This window comes from Ochotona curzoniae, unplaced genomic scaffold (genome assembly GCF_017591425.1).
Source record: "Ochotona curzoniae isolate NIBS_2020 unplaced genomic scaffold, NIBS_Ocur_1.0 contig_3255, whole genome shotgun sequence".
NCBI lineage: Eukaryota > Metazoa > Chordata > Mammalia > Lagomorpha > Ochotonidae > Ochotona > Ochotona curzoniae.
In genome coordinates, this window is record NW_024465777.1 from 5,948,105 (window position 1) to 5,960,602 (window position 12,498).

The 12,498-nt window shown below is 47.4% G+C and overlaps 1 protein-coding gene and 1 pseudogene across 1 annotated transcript; one reads left to right on the top strand and one right to left on the bottom strand.

Moving 5' to 3' along the window:
• Window positions 1-3,023: 3,023 nt before the first annotated feature.
• Window positions 3,024-8,690, bottom strand: LOC121156127 (annotated as a pseudogene).
• On the top strand, window positions 8,496-11,667 carry MED18 (mediator complex subunit 18). The gene is made up of 2 exons (XM_040979704.1): window positions 8,496-9,556; window positions 10,823-11,667. Exons 1-2 carry the CDS (start codon window positions 9,484-9,486, stop codon window positions 11,374-11,376), a joined length of 627 nt encoding a protein of 208 aa, XP_040835638.1. The 5' UTR covers window positions 8,496-9,483; the 3' UTR covers window positions 11,377-11,667.
• The last annotated feature ends 831 nt before the right edge of the window (window positions 11,668-12,498 follow it).

Genomic DNA, 12,498 nt, shown 5'->3' on the forward strand with positions numbered 1-12,498 from the left:
CAGCTCCCTGCTTGTGGCCTGGGAAAGCAGTCGAGGACGGCCCAAAGCTTTGGGACCCTGTACCCACGTGGGAGACCCAGAAGAAGCCTCCAGGCTTCCGATCACCTTCAGCTCTGGCCATTGCGAACACTAAGCAGTAAATTAGCAGACAGAAGAGCTTCCCCTCTTGCTTTCCTCCTCTCTGTAAATCTGACTTTCCAATAAAAATAAAATAAATCTTGGGGCCGGTGCAGTGGCCTACCGGCTAAAGCCCTCGCCTTGAACATGCCAGGATGCCAAATGGGCACCAGTTCTAATCAAAGCAACCACACTCACTTCCCTTCTAGCTCCCTGCTTGTGGCCTGGGAAAGCAGTCGAGGACGGCCCAAAGCCTCAGGATCCTACACCCACGTGGGAGACCCAGAGGAAGTTCCTGCCTCCTGGCTTTGGATCAGCTCAGCTCGGGCTGTTGGGGCCACTTAGAGAGTGAGCCAACAGATGGAAGATCTTCCTCTCTGTCTCTCCTCCTCTCTGTATATCTGACGTTGCAATAAAAATATATAAATCTTAAAAATAAAATAAATCTTTATAAAAAAATCTAAAACAAATAGGCCTGCTTTGCGGTGTAGCGAGTAGAGCTGCTGTCTGCACAGGTCTGGGCTCTGGTTAAACACATCGTTGTTCCACTTTTTTTTTTTAGATTAATTTCTTTTTTTTTTTTTAATTAGAAATGCAGATTTATAGAGAGAAGGAGAGACAGAATGATCTATCCACTGGTTCATTCCCCAAGTGGCCATAAGGGCCAAAGCTGAGCTAATCCAAAGCCGGGGCTTCTTCCTGGTCTCCCACATGGGTGCAAGATCCCAAAGCATTGGACCATCCTCGACTGCTTTCCCAGGCCACAAGCAGGGAGCTGGATGGGAAATGGGGCCGCTGGGATTAGAACTGGTGCCCATATGGGATCCTAGACATGCAAGGTGAGGACTTGAACCACTAAGCTACCATACCAGGCCCCATAACTCTGGCTTTTAAATTAAATAAATCTTTTTTCTTTAAGAGGAACTAGAGCAGAGCAGAATCTCAAGACAACAAATAATTCAGATCTGAGTTTTCATCGTAATTCTGTACTTGCTAACAAAGCACTGCTTGTCTTCACTGAACCTGTTTCCTAAGCTGCAAAGTTGGCTGCAGTACTCATTGTTATGAGAAATTAATGAGAAAAATGTGAGACTCATCCGGCACCTGATGCTCAGTAAATGTGATATCTTCTGTTTCTCTTTCTTCAATTCCTTCTGCCTCTGTTACATTTTATATATTAGAAGTTTGGGTTTTTTTTTTTAAGATTCATTTATTTTTATTGGATATACAGAGAGGAGGAGAGACAAAGAGGAAGATCTTCCGACCAATGACTCACTCTCCAAGTGAGCGCAATGGCCAGTGCTATGCTGATCCGAAGCCAGGAGCCAGGAACTTCTTCCAGGTCTCCCACATGGGTGCAGGGTCCCAAAGCTTTGGGCCATCCTTGACTGCTTTCCCAGGCCACAGGCAGGGAGCTGGATGGGAAGTGGGGCTGCCGGAATTAGAACCAGCACCTATATGGGATCCCAGCGCGTGCAAGGCGAGGACTTTAACCATTACGCTATCGCACTGGGCCCTCTATATTGAAAATTTGATGCCCAGCTCTACCTTTTCCAAGTTAATTGTTCCCCAGTTCCAACCATTTTCCTAAGACTAATCCTGGTTCCTTACATACCTATAGTATAGAGTAAGGGCACCACCGAACGTATATGAAGTTAATTAACTTGTCCAGGATCAAACAAGCTGTAGCCAAGATTCGAATCTGGAGCGGTCAGGCTCTCAAGCCATACCCTCCAACCTAGATCATCCAGCAGTGTTGTCCGATGGAAACAATGTGAGTCACAGCACTGCGCTACATTTCCTAGGAGCCACATTTCAAAAAGTGATATACTTAACACAAAATTTCTGAGGAATAAGCATTGTGGTATGGTAGGTTAAGCTGCCATTTGTGGGGCCTGCCCTCAATCCCTCCCAATCCCCACCCCCCACACCTGGCAGACAAAAAGGCCCCCAGGTGCAGCTCTCTCTCTCTTCTTTGCTCTCTCTCTCTTCTCCTTCTGGCCTCCCTTCCCCACATTCCCTTTCCCCTTTTTCTGCCCCGCTGGACTAAACCTCCTAAGATACCAAAAAAAAAAGCTGAGCTGCCATTTGTAACATGAACATCCCATATTGGAGATGAAGTCTCAGCTGTACCACTTCCAATGCAGTTTCACTAATGCACCAAGGAAAGCAGCAGCAGATGGCCCCAGTCAGGTTCCTGTCACCCACATGGGACACCCAGATGGAGTTTCAGTCTCCTGGCTCTGACCTGGCCCAGTCTTGGCTTTTGCAGATATTTGGGAAGTGAATGAGCAGGTGGGAGATGACTTTCTGTCTCTCCTTCCCTCTCACTGCTATGCTTATATGGGATGCTGGCATTGCACTCTGGAACTGACCTTGAAAACTTGTCATTTTAACCGTGGGGTAGGAGAGAAGGCAACAGATAAAGTAATTGTTAACATGTCACCCAGTAAAATGTGCTGTGAAGAAATATACAGCAAGATGTGGAAAACATACGGAGAGCACATGGTAATTTTACTTTAAAAACTTCTCATTTGAAATGAATAAATGCCAGGAGGCATCACTTCCATTTGGTGATTGACTCCTCAAGCATTCTCAGCAGCCAAGGCTGCCTCCAGCTTAAGCCAGGAGCCCGGAATTCCCTTTGCGTCCTCTCATGTGGGTGAGTGGCGGCGACACAAACATTCCAGCCATCCGCTGCTGCCTCCTAGATGCATCAGCAGAACCAGGACTTGAACCGTGTGTTCTGATAGGTGACGTGTGCATCCCAAGCAGCAGTTTAACCCACTGCACTACACCATTCATCACATGGGTGTGATTTTTAAACAGGCAGTCAGGGAAGCCAACTCTAATAAAAGAAGAATTAGGCAGAGACCAAAAGGAAGCAAGAGAGTGGACACTGCAATTCAGAGGAAGAAGACGGATTTTGTACAACTGTTTGTACAGTGGTATGAGGGTTTGTGCAATTGCAAAAGACTTAAGCTGAGGGCATGCTTGACACATTCAAGTTACAGCAATGACAACAGTATGGCTGGAGCCGATGGGTGGGGCAGGGGTGGACTGGCTCAGAAGAGGATGCTTGGTAATATCCCATCAGTCAAGTAAGGGGGTGAGAGCAGACTGTCTACGTTTAATAAGGATTTTTTTTCCTTCTGAGTGGTAGAGGAATGAGATAAAGTGATGAGGTCCCTGAAGAGAATTAGATCAGAAAGCACTGGTGATGCTTGTACCTGTTACACAGGCTGTGTGGACAGGAAGCTGCTAACTCATGTCAGCTCTCTGCTGGAGAAGTAATGTGTAACACTAAGATTGAAAAGCTACCATTGAGTAAGAATAGGGAGGCAGATCCATTTTAATTCTCGTTAGATAATTCTAGAAAGCCAATACAGGAAGTACCCATATGTAGTGTTGCAGTTTATGTTGATAGTTTATTGCACACTTGTACACTATCCAAATACTAGTCTGCCTCTCAGCCCAGTCTAGTGATTGAGAAATGTTAAATATATGAACTTTTCTCTTCCTTTGCTATCGTTATTTTTTATGATGAAACATACATACTTAGAAAGCTGGATGCAGTTTAGATGATCGCAATTTTGTTTTATTTACTTTTAAAAAGATTTATTTATTTTTATTGCAAAGTCAGATATACAGAGAGGAGAAGAGAGAGAGGAAGGTCTTCTGTCCGATGATTCACTCCCCAAGTGACCGCAATGGCCAGATCTGCGCTGATCCAAAGCCAGGAACCAGGAACTTCCTCCAGGTCTCCTATGTGGGTGCAGGGTCCCAAGGCTTTGGGCCATCCTCAACTGCTTTCCCAGGCCACAAGTAGGGAGCTGGATAGGAAGTAGGGCTCCAGGATTAGAACTGGTGCCCATCTGGGATCCTGGCATGTTTAAGGCAAAGACTTTATGGGCCTGGTGGTGTGGCTTGGTGGCTGAAGTCCTTGCCTTGAACGCACCGGGACCTCATATGGGCGCTGGTTCTAATCCCAGCAGCTCCACTTCCCATCCAGCTCCCTGCTTGTGGCCTAGGAAAGCAGTCGAGGACGGCCCAGGGCTTTGGGACCCTGCACCCGTGTGGGAGACCCGGAAGAAGTTCCTGGTTCCTGGCTTCAGATCAGCATAGCATCGGCCATTGCGCTCACTTGGGGAGTGAATCAGTGGATGGAAGATCTTCCTCTTTGTCTCTCCTCCTCTCTGTATATCTGCCTTTCCAATAAATAAATCTTAAAAAAAAAAAGGCAAGGACTTTAGCCGCTAGGCTACCGTACCAGGCCCCAGTGATCCCAATTTTGTTGGCAACATCCAGAGCATCATAATCAGGAGCTAACCGCACATAAGCCTTCTTTTCTCCATCGGGCCTGATCAGGGTATTGACTTTGGCCACATCAGTGTCCTAGAACTTTTCACAGCTTGTTTGATCTGGTGCTTCTTATCCTTGACATCCACAATGAACATGAGTGTGTTGTTGTCTTCTATTTTCTTCATAGCAGATTCTGTGGTCAGAGGGAACTTGATGATGGTGTAGTCGTCATGCTTATTCCTCCTGGGGGCGCTCTTCTGGGTGTATTTGGGCTGTGGGTGCAGGCGCTGCTGCGTCTTGGACCACCGGAACGTGGGTGACGTGCGGATCTTCTTGTGGCCGTGGACACCTTTCAGCACCGCCTGCTTGGCCTTCAGAGGCTTCGCTTTGGCTTCGGCTTTGGGAGGTGCAGGAGCTTCCTTTTTCGCTTTCCACACCGTCCTGGTGATAAGGGTTTCCTGCTATCATTACCTTTAATAATTGGGGAAATTCACTGTGGGCACAGGGAGCCCATCAACCCACAAGGCAGTATGATGAAGAGATGAACTTGATGCCAGGGAGATCCACATTGGAATTCAAGTTCTGCCATTTGCTGACTGAGAGGCCTTGGGTAAGTCACTTTCCCTTTCTGGATTGCTTTTCTGCTCTGTAAAGTGCAAAAAGGATGCATTTCTGCACACACACAAGTCGGCTGCTACATAGGAGCTGCTCACTAATTAGCACCTTTATGATAGATTCAACACATAGAAGAAATATCTATAAAGAAAAACACGATTCCTCCCTTCAAGCTGTCCAGGGACATGAGGTGTGCACAAAGCATACTCAATAAGGAAGAATGTACCTGCTAAATAGAAAATAATAGCAGCTACCATTCACTGAGTGCGTCTAAGCCAGGTGCTGTGCTAAGCATTTTCTAACTACTTCATTTATTTTGGCCACTCCCCTCCTGTACTATTATTATCTCCACTGTACAAAAAGGAAGCTGAGGCTCAGAGAGGGGAAGTGAGCTGCCCAAGCTTGCACAGCTCTGAGCACTGAGCCTCACTGTCAGCATAGAAATCCAGTCCTAGGAGCCCTAAGCTTCATTCAGGTTTTTACCAGTCTTTATTCATTTCCTGCCTGCTTTAATTTTTCTTTTCTTTTAAATTTAACCCTACCTCAAAATATCAGCTGAGGGCCCGCATGACAGCCTAGCGGCTAAAAGTCCTCAGCTTGACCACACCAAAATCCCACATGGGCACTGATTCTAATCCCAGCGGCCCCATTTCCCATCCAGCTCCCTGCTTGTGGCCTGGGAAAGCAGTCGAGGACGGCCCAAAGCCTTGGGACCCTGCACCCGCATGGGAGACCTGGAAGAAGCTCCAGGCTTCGGATCAGTTCAGCTCTGGCTGTTGCAGCCACTTGGGGAGTGAATCATTGGATGGAAGATCTTCCTCTCTGTCTTTCCTCCTCTCTGTATACCTGACTTCCCAATAAAAATAAATAAATAAATAAATCTTTTTAAAAATATCAGCTGACATTTGGGTTAATATTACAGCACTGTAAAGGGACTTTGTGGACTTGACCTAGTGTCTGCCCAGGCAAAGACAGATGCAGTTCTAACTTCCTTGGATCACAACTCTGGGAAAACTCCATTTGGGTCCTCCCACATGGGTGGGTGGCAGCAACACCAACATCTGAGCCACCATCTACTTCCTCCAGATGCATTAGCAGGACAGTGAAGCTGAGTGGCAAGGATGAGAACCCATGTTTTCATATGTGGGAAGGCATCATGTGACTCATCAGGTGGGTCAGGAGGCATGTCCTAAGCTGTGGGCACTTGTGACAACCATTCGTGTTCCATGTAACGACCACTTTACGGCCAGCTTCTCCTACTCCACACTCTTTCAGTGTGATCCTGTCCCATTTTGTTTTTAAGATTTATTTATTTTTATTGGAAAGTCACAAATACAGAGGAGAGACAGAGAGGAAGATCTTCCATCCGATGAATCACTCCCCAAGTGACCACAATGACTGGAGCTGAGCCGATCTAAAGCCAGGAGCCAGGAGCTTCTTCCAGGTCTACCACATGGGTGCAGGGAATCAACTCTACTGCTTTCCCAGGACACAAGCAGGGAGCTGGAAGGGAAGCAGGACTGCTGGGATTAGAACTGGCTCCCATATGAGATCTTGACACATGCAAGGCAAGAACGTCAGGCACTAGGCTATTGCACCAGGCCCATCCCCTCCCAGTTTTAAAATGATTTTTAGAAAACCAGTAGCATGTTATTTAACTTCATGGCATTGTAAATTTCTACTTTTCTTCCTGTTGTTCATTTTGTTTTGTGGCTTTTTCATTTAAGGGGATGTATAGTAACTGTAATGGAGACTATCATATCCAGATGTGAGGATACAGTGCAGTGTGCATCTCTACTTCCAGATCAAAGATGAACTCCCAATGAAACTGCTAACTATATCTTGACAACAAGATGCTGGGCTCTCTGCCATTGTCCATGCCCACAATGATGGACTTATGACTGTTTATAAAGAACTATACTAGTTTAATGGTATATTGGGGAAGGGATTTGGGGAGGAGGTAAGGGAAATCCCAAGGCCTATGGAATTGTATCATAAAATGATAATAATAATAATAATAATAATAATAGTGGAACAGAGAAAAACACTTGTTTGAGAAGCAAGAAACAGAGAGACAGAGCCTCGGCCTTTCAATCCATTGGTTCACTCACCAGATGCTGCAACCGTGGCCTGGCCAAGGGTGAGGCAAAGAACTGCTGCTCATTCTTTCTCAACCCCCACTCCCCTGTTTGTCAATTTTATTTAAAAGGTGAGGAAACCACAGACACACAGAGTTAAACGGTGGAGGAGTGAGGACCCTCCTTTCATCTTGGGTCCCGCGGGAGAGCGCAAGCAACCCCGCCCTAATCACTCATTCTTACATCTTTAAATAACATCTAGGAGGCAAGGCCCAGACCCCGCCCCACACCCGGCCTTTGGGGTGCTCCATGGCACCTCAGCGTGCCTACATATTGGCCCGCCTCCACTCTGCTTTCCAACTCAGGAGTCCTGTCAGAACCACCTAAGGTAGAAACCCCCCCCCCATCCTGTCCTCGGCTCAGGCCTCTCATTCAATTATCCCATTTCTTTTACATTAATAACATTTCTCTCTCACAGCCTTACAGGCCCGTAGAAGCCGAGGCTGTGCAAAGCTCCGAGCCCGGCTTGCTTCCCCAGGCCATCCTTTCCCAAGCCAGTTTCTCTGTTCAGTGCCTGCCCCTCCTCGGAGATGCTGTGTTTCATTATATACCCCAGAATTGAGGTTCATAAGTCAGAAGGACTTGTATGCAACTGAAAAGTAAGATCCTGTAATCGCTACTTGGGGGAGAATGAGGAAGGACTTTTCTGGAAAATTCGTTCGATGTTAAATGTTATTTGCTGTGCTTTATCCAACACTGAATTCACTGTTTAATCTGGAAATACTTACGCTGAGTAAGAGTCAAAGCTGTTCTATTCAGTTCCTTGTCTTTCCCACCAAGTTCACTCAGGCTTTAAAAAAAAACATACAGAAAATAAGATCTAACACATTTGGGAAATCTATCACTATACTAGATTGTACATTGTTATGTTATTGTTTTTTAAATTACCCTAGAAAACTTTAAATACAATTAGAACTATGGAAAGAAATTTTAAAATGCTATGAATATATGGTTGTCAAAATAAAACATTTTTCTGAATATAGAAAAAAACAGGACAAGGCTATTTTCAATTTTCTCACGCACCTCCGTACTGTGTCCTCCAGCAGTTACCTATTTCACATTCCCGCCCCCACCCAGAATCCATAACCACGAGATTTCCTACACAAAACATCTCCAAGCCTTTCAAATTGAAGACAAGCTTTTCCTACAGGCATCCCATGACGTCACCGCAGCGTAACTCCCTGAGGAACGCCCCCAAACGAGGCTGCCCGCAGCCGGAACCCAGCCCTGGGCACTGCGCAGGCGCGTCTGGCTAAGTTTGGCCCTATCGGCACCCTTACCTGACAGGGAGGCGGTGTCGAGGTTTTGGCTTCCTGGGCCTTCCTGCCGGAACGAGGCAGAGGAGCGATCCTTGCGGCCGGGCTCGTCCGGGGCTGGGTTGCTGGTACCTGAGGGGCGGGGACTGGTTATCGCTGAGAGGCCGGACGAGTCGGGGTGAGTGTGATTCCCGGCGTGGCCCGCCCATTTGTCGTGTAAGTGCGCGTGTGTCTGCACGCGGGCCCTGGGGATCCGTTGCATCCTGCTGGGAGAACTGCACGCCTTAGACGAAAATCGGTTTTTTGCCCTGTTGTAGGCCCTGCCCCTGGCTGTGCGTGTCTCTGGGCCCCTTCAGTTCGCCGCGGCCTCCTCTCTTGCAGGTGCACAAGTCAGGTTCGGTTCTGACTGCAGTCCCTTCTGTCGTTCTCAGCACAGTCTCGGAGGTTCCGTAGTGCTGGATTCGCTTTCATTTTCATTCATTCTTTTTGGAGAGCCAGGGAACTCCCACACACTGACCGGCTCACGCCCCCACGCCTGAGAAGGGGCTCAGTACCCGTCTCCCACGGAGGTGGCAGGGGCCTAACTACTCCTTGCACCTTCGCCTGCGGCTTCCCAGGGTGGGCACAAGGAAGAGGCCGGAGTCGGGAACAGAACAGGGACCCCCCAGTCCAAGCACCCCAGAAAGGAGTTGTGGGAATCCCAGCAGGGACCTTTAACCCACACCTGCTTTGCTTTAAGGGAGATGATGTGGAAGGCCGCACAGGTAGCTTCTAAAGTTTCCCAGCTTGAATCTGGATGGTTCCATTGTACAACCTCTACAATCCTATCTTTTTCTGTTTCTGCTGTCCATTCCTGAGACTAGCTACCTCAGTAGATACTTGAACTATTTTTGAGTGAAAGACTTAATTTCAGGGCCAGTACCAACATGGACGTGATGTCCGTCCACACCTATGATGTCTAAGTGAATACTACCCTTTTTGCAGGTGTGTTCCGTGACTGATCTGCCTCGGCAACTCTGAGTCCAGTTTTGCTGTCTTCAGCTTAATCAGGCACCATGGAGGCACCGCCGGTCACCATGATGCCCGTCACGGGGGGCGCCATCAACATGATGGAGTACCTGCTGCAGGGTAAGTGAGTCGGGCAGTTTCAACAGCTTGTTCTCATGCTCTTGTTTGGTTTTTCTGGAAACAACTGTTACGTAGTCAACAGACAACACCTGGAACTGGTGTAAACCACTTTTCAAAATAAATAAATGTTTGAATGGCAGAGTTGGAGAAACAGAGATCTTCATCCACTGGTTTATCCTGGCTGGAACTAGATTAGGCCGAAGCCAGCAGCCAGGAGTTTTATCTTGATCTCCATGTGGGTGTAGGGACCCAAAGACTTGACTGGAAATAGAAAACAATTGTTGAAGTGAATGACAAGGTAATAGTATTACTAAATTCTTTATAGCTGCCTGTGTTCGGCTCTGGGCTCAAGGCCTGCTGAAAATAAACATGAGCAGAGAAGGCCCAGGTGCTTTCTAGTAGGAGTAAGACATTGAAAGGGAGGGGCCGACACAGTGGCATAACAAACTAATCCTCCACCTGCAGTGTCAGCATTCCTGTCAGCATCCTGGTTATTCCACTTCCCATCCTGCTCCCTGCTTGTGGCCTGGGAAAGCAGCAGAGGATGGTCCAAGTCCTTGGGCCTCTGCACCCACATGGGAGACTTTGAAGAAGCTCCAGGCTCCTGGCTTCGGATCAGCTCAGCTTTGGCCATTGTGGCCATTTAGAGAGTGACCCAACGGATGAAAGACCGTCTCTCTATGTAAAAATCTGCCTTTCCAATAAAAATATATTTAAAAACTCCACATAATTCTTTTTTTAAAAAAAAGATTTATTTATCTTTATTGGAAAGGCAAATCAGGTTTATGGAGGGAAGGAGAGACAAAGATCTTCTGTCTGCTAGTTCACTCCCCAGAAAGCTGCAGTGGCAGAGTTGAACCCATCTAAAGCCAGGAACATTTTCTGGGTCTCCCACATGAGTGCAGGGTCCCAAGGCTTGGGCCATCCTCGGCTGCTTTCCTAGGCTACAGTCAGGAGCTGGATGGGAAATGGAGCAGCCGGGACACGGACTGGTGCCCATGTGGGATCCTGGTGCTTGAAAAGTGAGGATTTAGCCATTGAGCTATCATGCCATTCTTGAAAAAGAGAGAGAGAGATCGAAAGGGAACTACTTTCCCTAACGGTCTGGAATGCATTGGCAATGTGACCCTGGAAGTCTCAGGTCTGGATCCTGTGTGTCAGAAATATCCTGAGCTGTTTGGGTTTTTCTCTCTGTGTTTTCACCTTCTGGGAGTCCTGTGATTCGTCATGTCCGATGCGACTAAGGAGTGCCTTTTTCCTCACCAGGAAGCGTTCTGGACCACAGTTTAGAAAGCCTTATCCACCGCCTCCGCGGTTTGTGTGACAACATGGAGCCCGAGACTTTCCTGGACCATGAGATGGTGTTCCTCCTCAAGGGTCAGCAGGCCAGCCCGTTTGTTCTGAGGGCAAGGCGCTCCATGGATAGGGCAGGGACCCCCTGGCACCTGCGTTACCTGGGACAGCCAGAAATGGGAGACAAGAACCGCCATGCCCTGGTGCGAAACTGTGTGGACATTGCCACCTCCGAGAACCTCACCGACTTCCTGATGGAGATGGGCTTCCGCATGGACCATGAATTTGTGGCCAAGGGCCACTTGTTCCGGAAGGGCATCATGAAGATCGTGGTGTACAAGGTCTTCCGCATCCTCGTGCCAGGAAATCCGGACAGTACCGAAGCGTTGTCCCTATCGTACCTGGTGGAGTTAAGTGTCGTTGCGCCAGCTGGGCAGGACATGGTGTCTGATGACATGAGGAACTTTGCTGAACAGCTGAAACCTCTTGTCCACCTGGAGAAAATAGACCCCAAAAGGCTCATGTGACCAAGAGGACCTGTTGGCATTTTGAAAACTAACTACATCTGTTAGAAAAACAGTGGGCGGTGGGATGGCCCGTTTCACTGTGGCAGCCAGGCATTCTTCCTTGCCCTGTTCCTCTAGTGTGATGATTTGACTTCTGGGTTGGCCTTCCTAAGTGAAAGGCTCAGGATAGCGCTGTGAAGCTGCTATATGTTCACTTTTGGAAAGAAAAAGAAAATCTCTTACCGTTTATAGTTGATGTTTGTACGATAATATGAACTGTGTTCTTTGGGAGTAAAGGCTACGAGAAGTGCCTGTAATTCTGTGATTTTAATTCCTTGCTACTTTACCCTGCTAATTTCATTACCAGTTGGAGCCCAAAAAAGGACAATTACCGGTTTTAGTTTCAAAGAGAGATGATAATTTTTATCACAATTGTTGCTGAAAAATTTTTCAAAATAGAAACAAAAATAATACTAGCCAACGCTATGTACTGGTTCTATTTTGGCGTATATCCTTCTGGTTTTTGAGAGCTCCCACATGCGCTGGTTCACTTCTGAAATACCCACCGTGCTTGGGGCTGAAGTCAGGAACTGACGGGGTCACACAGGTGGCAGGAAGCCAGTCACTGCTGTCTCCCAGGGTCTCACTCTCAGGAATCCAATCAAGAGCCAGAGCTGGGAGTCAAAACAGGTACTTCAGGGTGGAATAGATTAGCTTAACCACTAGACCAAATGCCTACTCTGGTTTTATTTGCAACAAGTTTATATACATCATATAACACTAATTTTTTAAATTCCACATATGCTAGTTTGTAGCTTTTTAATTTTTCCATCAAATTGTTATTAGCATCTTCTCAGCAAGTGAGTCCATAGAATATTTAACAAAAGAAAGAAGCTCATTTTTTTTCCTTTAAAAAAAAAAAAAGAGCAGGCCCGGCTCCGTGGCCTAGCAGCTAAAGTCCTTGCCTTAAACGCCCCGCGATCCCATATGGGCGCCCGCTCTAGTCCCAGCAGCTCCACTTCGCATCCGGTTCCTTGCTTGTGGCCTGGGAAAGCAGTTGAAGATGGCCTAAGGCTTTGGGACCCTGCACCCGTGTGGGAGACCTGGAGGGGGTTCCTGGTTCCTAGCTTTGGATCGGCATAG

Coding starts and splice junctions, on each gene's coding strand:
- MED18 (XM_040979704.1), top strand. CDS start 9,484: ATGGAGGCACCGCCGGTCACCATGATGCCCGTCACGGGGGGCGCCATC. Junction 9,557..10,822: donor GATGGAGTACCTGCTGCAGG/GTAAGTGAGTCG, acceptor TTTCCTCACCAG/GAAGCGTTCTGGACCACAGT.